This window comes from Nicotiana tomentosiformis, chromosome 3, assembly GCF_000390325.3.
Source record: "Nicotiana tomentosiformis chromosome 3, ASM39032v3, whole genome shotgun sequence".
NCBI classification, from domain to species: domain Eukaryota; kingdom Viridiplantae; phylum Streptophyta; class Magnoliopsida; order Solanales; family Solanaceae; genus Nicotiana; species Nicotiana tomentosiformis.
In genome coordinates, this window is record NC_090814.1 from 98,876,793 (window position 1) to 98,897,079 (window position 20,287).

The following is a 20,287-nucleotide window of genomic DNA, read 5'->3' on the forward strand; positions in this document are numbered from 1 at the left end:
AGAGGGAACAAGGAAAAGCAAAGCAAGCTTTGTTAAAAAAAGAGTGAGAGGAGATTCAAACCTAGGTCTCGGGCCTAGGAGGAAGCACTTGGACCGTGGCACCTACCATAACTTTGTCACAATTTTACTTTATACCTTTTTACATGAAATATGTGGAATACTAATACTAATATGAAATTCTACCGGAGCGATCGAGTGGCGTACCACCCACTTCCCTCTATTTAGATCCGCCCCTGCACCCGCCCCACACTCCATTCGCCTTCACCCGCCTCGCCTCGCCTCGCACCGCAATTGTTTTTTAAAAACAGTCTCTCTTTTTTTTTGGTGTTTTTTGTCGATAGTTGTATTATATAAAGACGCCACAAACATCTACACAACGTCTTAAATTTTGCATAAAGATACATTCTGTATTTTTAAGTCTAAGCATTTTGTTATATTTGCTAATCATTAATTTTCACTAAGATGATTTAAGAAATACCATCAAAATGTCATCTACGTTTTTAGCTATTTCTGGTATTTCCTATCGATGAAACAAAGCAAAGTATTTAGACTTGGTAACTTTGATAATTGACATGATACCCTGTACAGATTCCCATATGTTGTCATTCTCCTATTTTTGGCACTGTTTATTAGTTCAAAAAATAAAATCCCATCCCCGCCCCTCACCACCCCATTATCATCCCTATCTACAAGTTTGAGGTTAGGAAACAAAAGGACGGAGTAGGAAACAATTAATTAAATTAGAGTTTAACTTTTATACATTGACATTTATAAAATAGTTTTCACTATATCATGTCACTAAAAAGGTAATTACTTGATTCCTCGTAAAAAAAAATGGATATAGTAATCTAGAAAATAAAATAGATTATCTCCTAAACAGAGTAAAATTCTTTGATCGGATAAAAACTCACTACATTATCAGCTTATTTAAGTTAAATTAAATAAATTATATCCATGCATGAAATCAGCCACAAGGGAGCTGACTTTTTATGAATAAGAAGCTCTTTTGGAGAAACAAAAGCTAAGCAACATCTTCTCAACGAAGCAAAGCACCTATCCATTTCCAAATCAGTCAATTGGCCCTCTCATTCCTACCTCTCTATCTTTTCTTCGGATCTTTTGCTTTTTTTCTCAAAGCAAAAAAAGCATATAGCTTTTTCTTCCTTTCTTTTATTACTTTCGAGCCAAAAGATTTTAAAAAAAAAAACCCCGACGAAAAGAAATGACACTAATTCACTGTACCAGATTTTACTCTCCCAAATTCTCACTAACTAATCAATTAATAATTATTGAGGCAATTATAACAAAGAAGAAGAGGAAGATGTGGAACAATGGGCTTTTTAAGTCAGAATTCCAATCCCAAAGTGAAAGACTATGCATCTATTAGTTGAAAATGCAAAAGTAAACATTATTATGACATGAGATTGTTTTTAATGCAATCTGAACTTCTTTTCTTTTTTGTTTGTCCAAAATTGACCTTACTTGCATGGCATATTTTTCTCCTTCCATATATTCAAGCTAATAGAAGTATATATATTGTTAATTACGTGTTATTTCAAACTGAAATTGGTCTCTTATCGATAAACTACCTACGCCATCTTTTCACACTTGAAACCTTTTACTTCAAACACATTAATTTCTACTGAACTCCAAATAACAGTATATTCATATATATATATATATATATATATATATATATATATATATATATTGGGATGAATAGAATAATGAACAAATGTAGTACAAAATTACATTAAATTTAATTTAACAGTATTAATTAAATTTGTATCTCTCCTTGGATTTGGAATTGACTATTGGGACCCTCTGTTATTTTAGCAATTCCTTAACTTTTTTACATAGCGTAGATTGGTCATATGTTTATTTCATTGCTATATTAGAAAGAAAACTGCGAGTAAAATAAAGAAAATAATGAAAGATATATACTTATATATCTGTAAACGTGAAAATAGAGATAGGGGGTAAGCATGCACTATTGATGGTTTGCTTTACTGCTTTTGATTGCTTTATAAGTTTGAGCAAAAACAAGGCATTTAATTTGTTTACATGGGTTATGACTCAATTGTGTCCAAAATGTAGTCACAATAAAGTAAACCTTACCACGTCCTAAATACATGAGGGCGTGAAACTTTATAGGGCTCGTGCATCTCTTTTTTCTTTTCTAATAATAATAATTTATGTATGTTGGATTAGTAGTCAATTCAAGAGCAAAATGTCAAACGTTGCAAGTGAACCAGTCGTTGCTTTTATGACTCTTTAGTTTTTTCACTTGCTTTTGAAATATAAAGTTGGAAAAGATTAATAATCTTTGTTACTATTCTTAACAAACAAGTAGAACTACGCATGATTATTTCTCTTTATTCCTTTTTTTTAACCTAATTTTATTTATATTATTATTATAGGAGTGACATTTTGATTTTCTTAAATGTTAGGTAGGAAACGACTTCCAAACGCTTTAACTAGACAGTCTATAGATAATCTAACTATAACGTAAAAACAATGGAATGATTGAACAAGAATTTAACGGGTTTTTTTTTCTTTTTCCCGTACACCTTTGAATTTTATACACCTGTAAAGCAAAAAATAGAAGTTTTACCGATGAACCAAAGCTCAATCCACAAGAGTAAATGAATAAATAGATAAATCTATGGAGTTGCCTAACTAGCATCCAGTTCCCAATAAAAGAAGAAATAAAAGCATAATCTCAAGCTAGTGTATTTCATGTGTAGGGGATTCTATTCCCCTTATTTGGTATAGGAACTTCCTCTTGTTTGTCCGCTTTTATTACAAGCTACTAGTATTACATTGTGTGCGGCGACCGAAGAATCTCCCTACAAAGTTTTTGCTTCTCTTTGAAGTTTTAAGGAAGACATAAATGCAAAAGTTACCCAATTTTCAGTAAGGAAAAAGGAGAGCATAACGTAGATAGTGGCGGATCTATGTATAATTTTGAGCGATCATCGAACCTCGTAAATTTTTACAGAAATTTTATATATATACATACTTTAAAAATGATTAATTTAAATCACATAACACCCTGAACACTAAAAGTTTTTAGGAGGTACTAGTTGAGCAAAATATTGATATTTCCGTTATGTTAAAATTTTGGATCCGCCTCTAAATATAGTTATATGGTTTTAACCATAAACTAACACAATTATGAATTGTTACACTATGTCATCATATTTTAACATGTTGTAACTAGTAATCTACCATATTATTTTTCAAACTTCTAGTAGCATTTGTAATGAGTAATATTTTTTTATATTATCAGAGTATAATTATACTGTTTGAATATAGAAGGAATATTAAAGGAAATTGGGAGCTTAGTTCGTGTTGATATATGTGCTGCATGAACTTCAATTAGAAGTATTCGCTAGGAATCGTAAGGATTAAGAGTTCAAACTTCACTTACTTTTAATTAAAAAAGAAAAGATACTTTTGTCTCATGATCAGAAAGGGCCCCACTCCTCCTACACCTCAGAAGATAAAATTAGCTGCGTATCGAATCCCTTTCATTGGGTCTTACTATAAATAGTCAATATTACTGCTACTTTTAGTCACCACTCTTCCTTCCTTAATTCTCTTTGGCATTCATTAATTTCCATCTCAAACACACAAAAGCTTGAGAGAGATATATATTTATATAGTGTTTAAATTAAGTAGAAGATTAATTTATGGACAAGTTCAACTTCGTAAAAGATGGAGCCATAAAACTGCCTCCTGGTTTTCGATTTCAGCCAACTGAAGAAGAGATTGTGTTTCAATACTTGATTCGCAAAACATTTTCTTGCCCCTTGCCTGCTTCCATCATTCCTGAAATCAATATTTGCAAGCACGACCCCTGGGATTTGCCTGGTAATTAACTTCACTCCCCTCTAATTCTTTCCTACTATCCTTTTTCTATACTTTCTTCATTTTGCTTTTTCCAAAATTTCTTTACATGCAGTGATTGTTCCCTATCTTAATATTTATTTGTATAAGAAAATTAATTTGACATAGTATAGCTAGAGTTTGAAAGAATTGTCCATTAGAGTTTCAGGTTGAATACTTCCTTTTACGAATTAAATTCAAAACTTGCTAAATCATATTGTGCAGTGTGCATGCATAATGATAGTTTGCTTATAATCTTGTATTACTAGTTGATAGAAGATGTACTAGAAAATTTAGCTAAGAAAACATCTTGACGAGGATAAATGAGTTGTATTCCTTAACTTAATTTTCAAGAATAGTTAAGAAGAAAAAAATTCCATCACATACAATATGAGAGTTACCTATATATATATATATATATATATATGCATGGGTTGAATAAGCAGAAAGATTTAACTGACTTTAATTTGATGATACAGGTGATATAGAGCAGGATAGATATTTCTTCAGCAACAAGGAAGCTAAATACAGGAATGGTAATCGCTCCAACAGGGCAACTTCAAGTGGCTATTGGAAGCCAACTGGTTTAGACAAACAAATTACATGCTCAAAAAGAAAGCCAATTCTTGGGATGAAGAAAACTCTAGTTTTCTACAAAGGAAAGAGTTCTCATGCTTCTAGAACTGATTGGATTATGCATGAATATCGCCTTGTTCTCCCCAAAACTCAACCCTTCAATTTCCACCATTTCAAGAAATCCTCTCAGGTAATATAATGCACCATTTATTTAAAAGCTAAAAAGACTATTAATATATGTCAAAAGTTTTACTTGAATTTAATATCGTTTTCTTTGCAATTGCAGAGTTCTATGGTTCAAATTGGAAATTGGGTTCTTTGTCATATATTCATGAAAAAGAGAAACGGAAAATGTGATCAAGAAGAATACAAGGCTGATCATCAGCATATCCAAATACCAAAACAGACATTGTATTATGATTTTATGAGAGAAGATTTGAGTGATAGAGCAATTTCCTCTTGCTCTTCTTCTTTAAGCAATGATGATTCAAGTGAGGTTTCTTCAAATCCAAGTCGTTTAATAGAGCAAGAAGAAGCTAGCAACCGAGCTCTTTGATATATTTTTGTTTTCTGATTGTTTGATGCAATAATATTTTGTTCTTTCCCCCCTTCTCACACGGGAAAATTAACCGTAACTGTAACGTACCACTTGGTGGTAGAGATATTTTATTTTCTTTCTATATCAGAAATATTCAACTTTGACAAATGATTATTTAGTCCACATATGCTTCATTAAAAGTGAGTATATCTTTTGATGTTGTATATTTCGCCAGCTTTAGCACGTCTTTAATCATTTAGCATAATTAAAAGTTAAACTCGTTTATAAACCTAAATACTGTAAAAAATGCACATACATAACACATGGTGCTAGAGTTTATTTTTAATTATATCAGGAAAAACAAATAATCCACTTTTTTTGCTTACTCTCAAAATTATTTAATGAAGTAATGAAATCCTTCTGAGTTCAGAACAAACGAAGCCTAATACAAGGGGCATCTCCGAAATTAAGATATTAAGAAATAAGTTGGAAATAAGGAATGGCTCAAGTCAACGGAGAATTCAAGTAGTATAAAATTTAGGGAAATAGTTAAAGATATCATACCCCTCTATCATACGAAAAATTTTAATTTTACTATTCGTTATACTTTGAAATTATTTATACCATTGCCATTAGCAAATTCTCTCAAATTTGCATATCTTTGACCCTAACCGATCTCCAACAGAAAGTATAATGAATGATAATTTTGAGCAATAGTGAAAAATAGATGGGACCTTTTTTCCTAAATATATATTTTGGCACGTCCAATTCACTTAGTCCACCTAGGAGCTCTGTTAAAACGCAGGGCAAATAAAGACGATATTGAACTACAATTATATGAATGATCCTAAAGTATAATGCAGTAAAATTAAGATATTTTGATTAGTAAACGAGTAAATATGGTCTAAAATTTAGTTATCAAATTCTACGGCAATTTTACCAAGTAGTTAAATCATTAATTTGCATAATTCAATAATTTCCGGAAGTAGGATTAGAGATAAAATCGTCCTCCCATATAATAAATACTGAATGATGAAAGAACTCGAAGGTGTAGTAAAAAGCCATATGCAATATACATGTGAGAAAAAAACACTAAAGCAGATAAGTTAACTAATTTAATTGAAAAAAAAAAGGAATTGTTTTCCCATGAGAAAAACTGAACTGAAGAATCCAACTTTTCGACATAATTTTCTAGCTAAAAGAAGCTGCGCTGTGTACGAATCAAAGAGCTTTTGGAATCAAAAGGCTGTAACTGTTTGTTATTTTTCTGGTGAAAAATGATGATAAATATCAAAGGAGAGGTTGGGTAAGAAGCAAGCAAGGTATATACTCTTTCTTTTACTCTTTTTGTTTTTTCCTTTTCTGCTAGATATATTCTTTCTTTTCATTTTTCTCTACGTCAGCAGTGATAGCAGCAAATATTATACGAACTAAAGCATATTTGCACATGCGCCCACTTTCTTCTTTCTTTTAACGGAAAAGTCCTTTGAAATATGAAAAGTTTTCCCCAAGAAATGACAATGTAAAGCCGCAAAGTTTTTTCTTTTCCCTTTCGATTAAATTTCAGTAATGAGAGTAGAGCTATCAGATTTGGCCAAATTCTATCCAGAGGCAGATTTAGGATTTAAATTTAATAGATTGAATTTTTAAGAATTTTAGCATTGCCCTCATTGTTCTGTTAAAATTATGAGTTCAAATATAATATTTGTTAAATTTTTAGTAAGTTTTACATATAAATTCATACTCCGTGTCAAAAGTTATAGATTCAATTAAATCCGTAGTCGAAAGACTACATTTGCCCCGTTCGTATCATCTATCCACCCCCTCAATGTTTGATGGGCTTAGCGAGTATTCTGATTAGGGAAATTTACCTAGTTATACTATAATAGAAATTTATTTACCACTTTTCTTTAAGTTTCTTAAAAATTATATTCTCTATCTATATTTACTATTTATATACAAAACCTTAATAAAGAGAGCATCTTTAAGGCCTCATTTGTTTGCACTTAATGGAGGTCTGAATCTTAATCATGCAGATCTCAGACATTAAGTGCGTTTGTTTTCAAAATCTGAATCTTAATTATTCAGATCTTAATCGTTAAGTGTGTTTGTTTTTTTTTTTACTTCACAACCACTTAATGGGTCTGAATAGGTCTGTATCATTAAGATCAATAATAGAGACTTAATTTTATTAAGATGCTATCATCCATATTCATTATTAACTGCCGCCACCGCCTATGATTATCAACTACCACTATGCCACCCACCACCACCACCACCATCATCCTCAATCATAGCCGCTACCATTGTCGACTACCACTATCCACCATCCACACCACTCCCACCACCATCATTAACGACAACCAACACTCATCCACCTCAACTACCACCACTAACCATCCCATCACCATCAACAACCATAGTTGGCATTGCCCATCATTATAAACTACCACTACCCACCACCATCTTCCTCAATCACAACTACCACCACCACTACCCGCCATTATTAAATATCACCATCCACCACCACCATCCTCAATCATAATAGCTATCACTACCAATCACCACTAACTACTACCCTAAACTACAACCAACCACCGCTTTTAGTCGGCATTCACAAGCACTGTCATTAGCCATCATCACCAGCAACTATCATATTTTAAAAGCTATATATTTTAGTGATGGAATATTAGATTAATTAGTATTTTATTTAAATTTTATGTTTATTAATTTTTAAATAAACGTAAAATTTATATATTTAGATATTAAAAATCAAACAATCTTAATCATTTAGTATTCAGATCTTAATACACATCTTGACATTCAGATGTGTGTTCAGATTCAGATGTCTTAATCTTAATACACATTTTGATATTCAGATGTGTATTCAGATTCAGACGTCTTAATCTTAAAAAAAATAAATGAGGCCTAAAACTAGGATGTAACTGATACAACCCTTCCCTTTCCCCTCCCCCACGTCAGCCCCCCCCCCCCCACTCTCATGTATATCAGTTATGCAAAGTCCCTAAAATTAAGTTTTCATCCCATTTTTAAAAAGATTTTAAAATATTTCTCTCTTTCATACAAATTAATCCAAATCTTATCCTCTTCACATAAATTCATCGACATTATCTCTAAAATCGCAGTAGCAAAGAGTTCTCCATTGACAACCATTAAAAAGTTTCGAAGCTTTGAATTCAACATTTGGGTTTTACGAAATTGTGATTTATTCTCATTCTCTTCACACAAATTCATTGACATTATCTCTAAAATTGCAGTAGCAAAGAGTTCTCCATTTACCACCATTAAAAAGCTTTGAAGCTTTGAATTCAACATATGGGTTTTACGAATTTGTGATTTGTTTGGATTGGGTGCTCTTGCAAACGATTGAGAATATAACTTGGAGTTTATATCTCAATTATGAGGGATATTGATTAAGTTTAGTATTATTTTTAGGTAAAATTTCATATTGAAACTCGAAGAAGAAAAGTTTCTAAATTGTATCACGATTGTATGATAATTGTATTATAATTATATCACAATTGTATCAAAGTTGTATTTGACTTGTATCTAATATATCAATATGTAAAATAATACCTAATACAATACTAATATAATTATAATACAATATTGTATCAGAATTTAAGTTTAGAGTTGTGATTGAAACTTGAAGAAGATGAAGATCAGAATTGTATCACGATTGTATCATAATTGTATTTGTATCAGAATTGTTATAGAAATTGTATCACAAATGTATGATGATTGTATATGAGCCATTATCCTATTAGTAATAATTTTGCTAGAGTTAATAATTTTTGAATTGTTGAAGAAACTTTTAGCAACTGATTTTTTTGTCATCTCATGATATTCTATGCCGTGTGTATAGGTTTCTACCTGCAAAGAAAAAGTATCTTTTTGGTATCTATTATGGAAATCAGTTCTGTATTATTGAATTTGTTAGATTAGGTATCACTTTCCTAACATTATAAGGATAATAGGAACATAGAATATGTAGTAAGGAATTATATCCAGTATTTGAAGGTCCCAACCAAAATCATTCACAATTGAAGCAAAATTACCAATTTCTTATTGAAGACGTGCAACTATCGAAGAGAGAGAGAAGAGGAGATCTGCATACTGAAAAAATTAGGACGCATGAAATGAGGAGAAGTGTGAAAAAAGGAAAGGATATAATTAAATCCCTTAATTGAAGGTATTAATCATGGGAGAAGAGCTTTTTAAGGGGGGAGGTATACAATTTGTAAGAAAAACCTAGATACTTTTTGAAAACTACAAAATTTAGAGAAAATAAATTAATAAGTTCCTATCATAGTATATATAGGAAAAACTCCCTTCTGATTATGATAAGAATACTAGATCAGATTAAATTAACCCCTATCGTTTGGTCAAAAACTACCCCAAGTTGAATTGGGCCCGGTCAAAAATGGGGCGGGTTGTAAATAGAAGAATTAACCCACATAGCATCCACCCAACCGCTTAAACTAAAAATAGCCGGTGGAGGTATAATATATGCATAATTTATGTATAATTATGTATAATCATTGTATAATCTATGTATATGGCTATAAAAAATAAATAATGAATATGACCGTCTATTTGTGTAAAGATCCCTTGTAAATACCCATTTATTTGGTCTGAATCTAAGATCCACATGGCCCAATAAAAAAAAGCCGACGAATCAAAAAATTGACTCACAAGGTGTTCCGTTAAAAAGCGGGGTATTTGTATAAATACAAATAACGTGGTGTGTGTTTTGGATCAATAGATAGACAGAGTGTAAATATAAATCATTTACCAAAAGATAGGGTTAGTTTTGACCTTTTTCCTTGCTAATAGTATAACAAGATTATTACATTGTTGGTATATAACTTAAATTCTTATCATAATAAGGTCACAATGGGTCTGACTTTAAGTTGAGTTGTGAGCTAAAAGGGATTAAAAGGAGTATAATCTAAATTTATATGGAAAAAGTACAGAAATAACCAATTTAAACACAACTTACCGACCTCTAGCCCAAAATTAAACACTTACCAAAAGTAGCCCAAAATTAGAGATACACGCAAGGAAGGATTCTTCCATCCGAGAATCACGCTTCTTTCTCTGTTTTCAAGCGTATCAATTTATCATATCATGGTATTCTCTCCCTCTGTAAATCACGGCATTCTCTCCCAAACAATTCTCCAAAGGACCTCCAAATTTCACTCAAAATCGATCAATTTCCCTATATCCTTTCGCGATTTCTGTGTAGATACAACTTTAGCGATTTCTGTGTAGAATGAGCTACGAACTACAATCAAAATCAATCTAGGAATTAGAGAGTTTTAACCTAATTTCAGCTACTTCAATGGCAAATTTACCATTTTTTATTCAGTATGGTGGCCGATGGAATGTTGACAACAGCTGTGTAGATTACAATACAGATGTTGTAGTAGTTACCCCAAATATAAGTTTTGAAGATTTTGTAGAAGTGATTTCGAAACAACTTATGATACATACTTCATTGAATGTTATTGAAATCAAATACACTGTCCAAAACGGTTCTCCACCAATAGTGATACACAATAGTATGGGTGTATGTGTATATCTTGAGCTGAAAAAAAGCTCGAAATTTACAATGTATCCCCTTTGTATAACATCGAGTGAAAGGGATATGGACATGATCTGCTACAATTCAAATTCTGCTGTGATTTTCTCAGAATGTGCATAAAGCTCAGTTATAGAGGAGAGATACAATGGCAATACAATTAATGTGATCGAGTTTGGGGATGGAGAAGACTGGCATGATACAGAATCTGATGAAAATACAATAATAACTGACGCTCAACACATAGATGTAGAAGAAGGTCAAATTTATAAATACAAGGCTACGATGGTCAAAGTTATGAAGCACTTGACAGTAAAGGAAAAATTTCAGTTTAAGGTGTATAGATCAAGTGAAAGAAAGTATCAAAATATTTACTGTATAATTATGTATCTCAATGTATATCGTAGTTGATGTTAAAAATATAATTATGCAGAAAATAAGTTGCTGCTTGTAAGTCTGTCGATGTACACTTTTAAGTTGTGGTTGTTACCGTCTAGTACTGTATAGTTATTGTATTTTTTTATCTAGTATTGTTGATGGCAGTATGTATCACTATATATCATTGTATTTTATGTCGCTCTGTTTATTGATGAAAAAGTTTATATCCTTGTCATATGTACTGGCTAGTATGCATCAACAACATATGCGATTGGTATTTTAAGTCTTCGAGCCTGAAAAAAGAAAAACTTTTCAAGGTCAGAAATTTCAGCAAACTGCACCCATGCCCGCTGAAAGACAGATCTTACGCACAACGTCAAGCTACTTCAAAACTCATCGGCAGTCTTCTGATAGACAAGTATAAAGACCCAAAAATAATATATACTCCTAATGACATAATTAGAGACATGAACAAGCAGTATGGTCTTCAAATGACATATATGCAAGCATGGAGATCGAAAGAATATGCAGTTCAAGTACTGAGAGGGAACTCGAGCGAATCATACAAAAAGCTGACAAGCTACTTTTATATGATGGTTCTTACAAATCCTATGTCGGTGGTAAGTTTGAAAAAAACAGAGGAAGACTTGTTCATGTATGCTTTCGTCGCACTATATCTGTCTATAAAAGGATGGCAGTATTGCAAACCGGTTGTTGTTGTAGATGAAACCTTTCTTAAATCGACATATAGAGGAACATTATTGATAGCATCCACACAAGATCCAACAGGTAAAAATAAGAATAATAATATGTATGTATGTGTATATATATATATATATATATATATATATATATATATATATATATATATTTATATATATACTCACACATGTTTATATGATTCATTTTATTAGGTAGTATCCTACCACTCGCATATGCCATAGTAGATTCAGAGAATAATGCTTCCTGGGAGTGGTTTTTTGCGAGGTTCAAGGATGCATTTGGGGAAAGGGAAGGAATGTGCATAGTCTCGGATAGGCATGAAGGCATTGAAAATGTAGCGGCGACGTTGTATCCACAAGTACCTCACTGTGTCTGCATATGGCATCTATGGAATAATGTAAAAAAATTACAAGAAGAACCATTTGCAGCTCAAAGACATATTCTTTGCTATGGCCAAAGCATACACAATTGAGAAGTTTGATTACCACATGGCAGAGGTAGAGAAAATTGATAAGAGGGTCAAAGATTACTTAATGAACGTTGGGTATGAAAGATGGTCCAGAGCACATTCCACTGTCAACAGAACATTGACAATGACTTCAAACATTGCGGAGTCGATCAATGCAGCGCTCAAGGCTGCTATGGAACTCCCAGTACTGCCTTTGCTGGAGTACATAAGGCAATTGATCGGACAATGGAATGTTACAAACCAAAAGAATGCAATAGAGTCATTTACTGATCTTGGGAAAAAATATGATACAATGCTGATGGACAATCTCGAATTGTCACATCAGATGAAGGTATGAGTGGAATCTGTAGATACTTGTGCATATAATATGTAATCGTGCCGAATTCACGGATCTATTATATCTTGAACCCTTTGTGTGATTCTGTTAAACTAGTGTCCACCTGCACAAAAGCAAAGGCTTTCAATTTAATGTAGCATCTATGTCTACCCCACTGCTGAAATATTGGTTGGTTGGACATGATATTAAGCTATTTTGAATCTTGTAAGCTCTCTAGTATATGTATTTTGAGGACATATTCTTTGTCACCACTAATGATAGTTGATAAATTTTATAGGTGACCCCTTCGACGAGTTACTTATATTCAGTACTTGACAAGGGTAAGCAGAGAATGATGTTCCTAAAAGATCGAACTTGCAGCTGTAAAAGGTTTCAGTTGGATGAGCTGCCATGTACACATACTTGGGCAGTATTAAAATACAAATACATTGATTACATTGAGTATTGCTCGATGTACTTGATGATAGGCTATAATTACGTATTTTAGTCGCTTATTACACTCTAATTTACTGTACTTTAATTGAGTTTGAGCTTTAATCGCTAGTGTTTTGCACTAATTGTGTGTTTTATGCCCTGTAGGAGTGATTCCGAGCTATGTAGATCTTATGGAATAAATTTAAGTGATTTGGAGCTTTTAAGTCTGAGTAAAAGCCCAAGGAATTAAGCCGAGATCGTGTTCGGGGATCAACAGATGATAGTTAAGAACGAACGAAGAATCGAGTAGGCATATTGCGCACTGTCTAGTAAAATGCACATAACATTTCTCTCAGAACTCCATTTTATCTCTAGAATATATGGTTGGAAAGCTAATTCAAAGAGATACAACTTTTATGTTTTACGTATTTCCAAATTCCAATAGAACAGGGTGAAACATGTGCGACAAGTACGCAGCCGCGCACTGGCCGCGGATGTGAGGCAGAAACTGGCCAAAATCCGCGGCCAAATCCGCGGTTGAATCCGCGGCCGCGGACGTCCTGACCTGGAAAAGTGTCCTTTTTCGCGTAGGAGAAGGTATAATTATTTGGGCCCGACCCTACTTGGTATATATACATGGAAAAATATTATTTTGAGTACTTTTGATATATTTTTGACATATTTTTGACACAATTTAGACCTAAGGAGGCTAAGGAGACTGGGGATTCGACCTAAGGAGGCAAGAACACACTAGGAGCAATGCGAAGAATTCTTCTACAAGTTTCTCACTTCCTTCTTCCTATTTTTATTATTGGTTATGAATTCTAGTATTGTAGTTATGCATACTATTATGAATAACTAATTTGTTATCTAGGGTTTTGATGGAACCTTTTGTAGGATGAATTCTTGTTATGTTTTAATATAATTTAACCTTTGAATTTGTATATTTGTTCAACTACGTGCTTATTTCAGTTGATTGAATGGCCATATGTGTTGCTTGATAAAGGATACATATTTAGATGGTTGTTGAACAACGTCACTCATAACGTATATGAGAAATCAATACAGTGGGTTTAAAGGTAGGTTTAGAAATAACAAAGCCTTGACGTAGTCATAGTGAGCGGTTCGATGAAGGCAACTAGCGTAGTTCGAGAGAATATGTCTAGTAAATTATTATAGTTGCTCGAGAGAGAATTACGGCACTTAAAGTGCTCACGATCAGTAGAGAATACATCGGCGAAATTGTTGGGAACATAGCTGGAAGGGTTCCAACAATTAGGAAAATCATAACTCTAGACCTCCTTAATTTAGTCTCCAACCCTTTGTCTCGTTAGTTGATAATTTTACCGCTTTCTAGTATTTGCTAGTTGATTCGTTAGAAATATAAATATCAATCTTTATAATTTAGAAAATTGTTCAAACTTGTCTTCTTAGTGATATTAAAAAGCTATAGCTAAGCCTTAGTTCTCTGTGGGATTTGACTACTAACTTTTAGACCGAATTATATTTACAGCGACCGTTTATCCTTTTTAGGACTAGAGTTGGGCGTGATCAGTACTACACCAGGAAGTACCTATTGAAAACCTATGAAATTCCAATTTATCCGGTTCTTGATGAAGGCACATGAAAAATTCATGCAGAAGTTCTAGATGAAAAATTCTTGCCACCAGACGTGACTAAAATAATAGGAAGGCCAAGGAAGGGGAGGTGCAAGCCAATATCTGAAAGGGAACGAAAAAGGTTGATTTCATGTGGACAGTGTGGAGAAGAAGGTCACAACAGGAAAACTTATAGAAATAATCCAAAGAGAGGATGAAATATGTCAAACGTAGAATTACTTGTTATTTTACTTTACTGAATATCATAGAGATTTAGAAGAATCCAATAAATCAAGAACTGTATCAATGCAGAATGTCATTTGAATTTTAGATATAAATAAATATTTGATCTATCATTTAAAATCGTATTGCAAGTGTATTTTTTAAATTATACATTTGTTTGATTAAAAAGAAGTTGTATCAGCTATGTATCATATATGTATCTCTTGTGTATCACCTAAATATCTCTGTGTATCAATAAATTATGCATCTGTTTGATTAAAAAGAAGTTGTATCAGCTATGTATCATATTTGTATCATCTATGTATCTCTTATGTATCACCTATGTATCTCTGTGTATCGGCTCTTACTCATGTCTGTATTTGTGTAGTAACAAAGCTAACTAATGGAAAACAGTCATAGCAGCTAGAAAACTATGCAAATAGTTTTAGAAATTTGCAAATAAGAGTGTGGCTTCATCAATACATATTTCAAAACCAAACAAACTGCAGAACTCATTGTTAAGAAACTAATTGTGCAGCAATCCAAAATGACTTTATCACGTGTGTATCATATGTGTATTATATCTGTATCATATTTGTATCATATGTGTATCATGCGTGTATCTGCAAGAGACAATGTATCACAAACTACCGTAAATTTTTCATATTTTTAATTCACAACACAAAATCAAGGGAGAAAATACCAAAATAAACTAAACTGCAACACTCCAATATCGCATCGAAACTCATTAAACCTTTATAACAGAGCAAACATCTCATTTTCCATACAATTCTTAGAAGTATTCATAAAATTCAAACACAAACAAATCTGATCCGTCTTACAATAATGACAACATAACAGAACACAATACAAAACGAAAATTTTGAGTTCATCCTACAACAATGACAAAAGTAACTACTTCCTCTGCTTCCGCGACTTATTATGTCGACCAATAATCTCATCATCACTTTGCGCGTTTAGTTCTATCTTCTTTCTAGCATAACCCCACAAGAGAGCACTAAATCTGTGCCGGTGTGCATAGGCATTGGATTTTTTAGGAGGCGTCTTGACCTCAATGAAATACTCGGCAAATGATGCCGCAAATACACAACAATCACTGCAAAAATAAAAAGAACAACAATTATCAAACTGTAGAATCTAAAAACAAAATAAATTGTCTTGAAAGAAATTCATACGCTTCGACTTGTTGAGGCAATCCTTCAACTAGTTTTATATCAAAAGGGGTAATCAAGTCCTTTGATTTGTAGACACCAGTGCGCCAATTGATATCTTTTTTGTTTAAATAGAAATGCGTATGCACGAAAAAATGAGGTAGCAACACAGAATATTTGGCCATGGTCTTATGAACTTTGGCTTGATGAGCAGCTCCACCGCGCATAGAGTCATATACATAAATGCACCTATCCTTGAAGGACATCACATCCATTATCCAATGCCATTGTTCTGCAACATTAATTGGCATTAAGACGTGCTCGACAATATGCCATGGAACATTGGCATCCAAGACAAACCCCTGAATATACTCAGCAATGACATGTTTCGGGTTGCACACATCATCATCTCAATTTGTATCAATAAACGCCTGCCACAACTCATTAAGTTTCTCGTCGAAGTACCAATCTGTGGTGGTGAATGTTACAGGTAGGTCTTTGTCATACTTCCCCTTCTTCCTCAGCTAATAGAATAAAACAACAATGTGCTGAAACAAAACATAACAAATAACTAATCACTGAAGGCTCGTAAGCTTTAAGCAGCTACGGTTTTTCAAACCAAATTCACATAAAATAAAGAAAAATGAATTCTCACTACTTCTCTTGTGCCATGCAAGATAGAAATTAATAATCTGTTCTAACTTAAGAGGACTGATCACGTATACACTGGCTAAAATTAAAAAAAAATATAAAAGTAACTTCTTACATACCAAGTCATCCAAAGGCTGACCATTATATGCCAAAGTGTAAAATTATTTTTTGTCTTCAACATGATATACACCAAGATCATAAGCAATATTGAGTTCACTAACATGCTTCGGGTAAATTTTATTCCTGGTAACAGATATATACAAAAGAGATATAGTGATTTGATATAAAATAATGCTATAAGTGACAATATACTAAAATATAAAACTGAACAAAACTCAGAAGTTGGAAACATACTTCTTTCTGGACTTCCCTTCTTTGACCCACACAGCAAATACATTCAACAAAGAGCTGTTAATACCACTTCCGATTTTACTTTGAAAAGGATGCTTAACAACATAAATTTGCTTTTTTTCTTTTGCTACAACAACACCAGTACTGGAACTTGAATCAAATACAATAATGAACGGAGATTGCACGGCCTTTACAGGACATCTCTTTCTTTTTTCCATTTGCGGCGAAACTTCAGGAAGTAATTCAGGCTGGTACAGAACAATCTAAGATTCAGCAACCTCTTTCTCAGGTTTTTCCTTCATCTCCCCTGCCGCCTCATCAACACTTGCAGTCACACAAATAACGCCAGTCTGAGATTCGGGAACCTTTTGTTTCTCAGATTCTTCCTCCGTCTCCCCTGCCGCCTCATCTGCAGTCTTACCAATAGCGTCAGCATGCGCTACATCTGGTGTGAAAGTTACTTTAGCAACGAACATGTTAACTTTCACACTAGAAGGTCCTTCTATGATATTGACACCTAATTGATCTGCTGCATCGAGCACAATGTTGTTACAATGATACTCATTAGTATCTCCTTGAGAATGTGGAACATCTTTGCCTTCACTTCCACCGACCAATTTTTTTAAAAAAGAATCAAATTATCAAAAACAACAAAGAAAAGAAAAGGAAAAAGTGCAGAATGCACAACTAAACACACCTTACAACCATCTATTTCAACATCTTCATTGCCACCAAACTCCATATTGCTCACAAAATTATTATTGTCTTGACGACCACTGGTGTCTTCCTCTGGATGTGCACCATATTTGTCTTCGCTTGCACCTAGCTATTTTTAAAAAAAGGATACAGTAAGTTAACTAAAAAAATAAAAGGAAATACACAATGGAAAAGAAACACTTACCTTGGAATTTATCAACTCAAAGACTTCCTTGAATTTATCAGAAACATATTCCATGAAGAAATTTAACTGCTTATGGAGCTACAAGATGAAATAAATAAGAAATATAATAGACTTTGAATATACAATTTTAAAAATACTTTCAAAAAAATATATAAAAAATACTAATACAAACTTGTTTCACATCAGCTTTCAACTTCTGCAACTCACGGTCATAATCAATAGGTTGGACACCCGGTGCCTTTTTTGGTGGGACAGGCTCCTTAATCTATTTTGGGGGTGGCGTGACAAAATTATCGCTATCATCAATAGGAAGTTTTCCCATGTTACGTGATGTCAAATATTTCTGATACTCATCGGTAACTTCAATAGGCAAAGTAAATCTCCTTAGCTCTTCAGTTGTCGGAGAAATATTTTTAAACTGCAAATGTAACCAAAAGTGCTTCAGTCCTAGATGTATCAAAGATGTATAAAAATTATATATTTGATGTATTACAATGAATTATAGTATATTATATATATATATATATATATATATATATATATATATATATATATATATATATATATATATATATATATATATATATATATATATATATATATATATCCCATCAAGACATAAAAGCTGGTACCTTATTTCCTGTGCTGTTGAAGAAACCAGTAGAGAAGTCCTCACGCGTTGGCCTGTCTGTCATTTCCCAATTCAATATGCGTGGTTTATGATCTCCAACGTGAACAACAAACTTTTGATCAACTACAATGTAACATTCATAGAACCATACCTGTAGTGAAAGAGAAAATCCACCAATTCTATAAAACTCAGACTTTTCCCTCAACTTGTCCCTCACCGACTTCACTAAAGCTCGAAACGCATTCTTACCCCAGGGAAATCATACATACTCACCACTCTCGACAATATGGAAATTACGTTTACTTATAAATGTCTTCTGAGCGTGAGTGGACATTAGAAATGTGTTTATGGAATAAATGATTGCAATCTTAATTGCGTCTTCATCAGACTGTCATTTCTTCTTCTCTAAACAATCAATAAACGACTTCTTTGACACCCTTTCAAAACTAGAAAAATAAGTATCCACCAACCTATTGGGTCCACTGAATTTACCCTCAACATGTTCACTGCCACAACAGTTTAAACCACTTACAATACCAAATTCTCGAAGACCAAAACGTAAAACACATTCGTTATTCAATTTCACATAAAATTGATCACACTTATCTTGAACCAACTCCCTAAACATTAAAGAACGAATAAGTTGTGCCTGGATAGCAACTCCATGTAAATCAAGAAAATAGCCAAAACAGCTTTTCCTAAACATCCGAAGCTGGAATTCAGTCAATTTTGACTGTAAAACTGATACGATGTCCACATTAGTGTATGATGTCCAATGAGTAACAGGAAAAGGCTCACCAACTGGAATATAGAGCTTTCAAGGCTACAAATACATGACACGAATTAAAAACAAACAAATACAAACTAAATCCAATTTTAAAAGAAGATTCAACAATAGAAAAAATTATAACTGAAATTGTATGTACCTTACAAACTTTGTCAGGAATTTTAACTTTTTCTGCCTTCTGAACCTTACTTTTTTTTGGTTTGACACCCAAATTCACTTCGTCCTCCACGACACGTTTTCTCTTACCTTCATCATCATCCACTCTAACCCTTTTGCTCTTGTTTTTCTCAGATTGTCCAACAACATCCTTTCGAGATTCTAACACTTTAACACTGTCGGAATAATTTTGTCTTCGCATATTTCGTTCATCAATCGATTTTTCAACTATAACCGAGGTTGAGTGAGGAGATAAACTCATCGGCCTAGTTTCTCTTCTCATGTTGCTCGATTTCTCAATTGAAACCGACTTTGAATAAGGTGATGAAAATAACTTGGAATCAGACGAAAATAACCTGGAATGTATCTTGTTTTGTCGACAATTTCAGCAATTTTGGTTCAATTTAGGAAAAAATCGCATATATATATATATATATATATATATATATATATATATATATATATATATATATATATATATAGAGAGAGAGAGAGAGAGAGAGAGAGAGAGAGAGAGAGAGAGAGAAAACTCGGTGTGTGTATACAAAAATAACGGATACAAAAACTGACATTAATTGAAACTATTTGGGCCAAAAATGACATTTGCGCCTTTTTAATAGATATTTTATTTTTGGTTATTTTTGGTTGGGAAAGTTTATAGAGTGACTGATTGGGTAATTTTCTCAATTTATATCCCTACTTATGATACTTTATTTATCCATTCACATATTAATTTGAGGCCCAAAAAAATATTTCCCGCTGGCTTTAGGAAATTCTGTTGAAAGAAAAATATAAAGCTAGAGTGAACAGACTTTTCTTTTCATAAGAGAAAACAGCCAGCAAGCATTTTCATACTATGAGTCGTGTATTTTTGTTACAAATGATCT

General features: G+C 33.0%; 2 protein-coding genes and 2 long non-coding RNA genes across 4 annotated transcripts; 2 read left to right on the forward strand and 2 right to left on the reverse strand.

Moving 5' to 3' along the window:
• Positions 1–3,585: 3,585 nt before the first annotated feature.
• On the forward strand, positions 3,586–5,173 carry LOC104093122 (NAC domain-containing protein 83-like). The gene is made up of 3 exons (XM_009598837.4): positions 3,586–3,876; positions 4,371–4,657; positions 4,754–5,173. The coding sequence occupies exons 1-3, from the start codon at positions 3,696–3,698 to the stop codon at positions 5,021–5,023; spliced, it is 738 nt and encodes a 245-aa protein (XP_009597132.1). The 5' UTR covers positions 3,586–3,695; the 3' UTR covers positions 5,024–5,173.
• Positions 5,174–11,455: 6,282 nt separating this feature from the next.
• LOC104093128 (uncharacterized) lies at positions 11,456–12,649 on the forward strand. Its single transcript, XM_070198883.1, has 4 exons — positions 11,456–11,777; positions 11,903–12,069; positions 12,140–12,511; positions 12,614–12,649. The coding sequence occupies exons 1-4, from the start codon at positions 11,456–11,458 to the stop codon at positions 12,647–12,649; spliced, it is 897 nt and encodes a 298-aa protein (XP_070054984.1).
• Positions 12,650–15,708: 3,059 nt separating this feature from the next.
• LOC138908788 (uncharacterized) lies at positions 15,709–17,160 on the reverse strand. The gene is made up of 4 exons (XR_011415194.1): positions 16,929–17,160; positions 16,694–16,817; positions 15,948–16,471; positions 15,709–15,868 (listed from the first exon to the last, which is right to left on the reverse strand). It is a non-coding gene; the product is annotated as an uncharacterized lncRNA (long non-coding RNA).
• Positions 17,161–17,212: 52 nt separating this feature from the next.
• LOC117276074 (uncharacterized) lies at positions 17,213–18,519 on the reverse strand. The gene is made up of 3 exons (XR_011415193.1): positions 18,459–18,519; positions 17,827–18,244; positions 17,213–17,751 (listed from the first exon to the last, which is right to left on the reverse strand). It is a non-coding gene; the product is annotated as an uncharacterized lncRNA (long non-coding RNA).
• Positions 18,520–20,287: the final 1,768 nt, after the last annotated feature.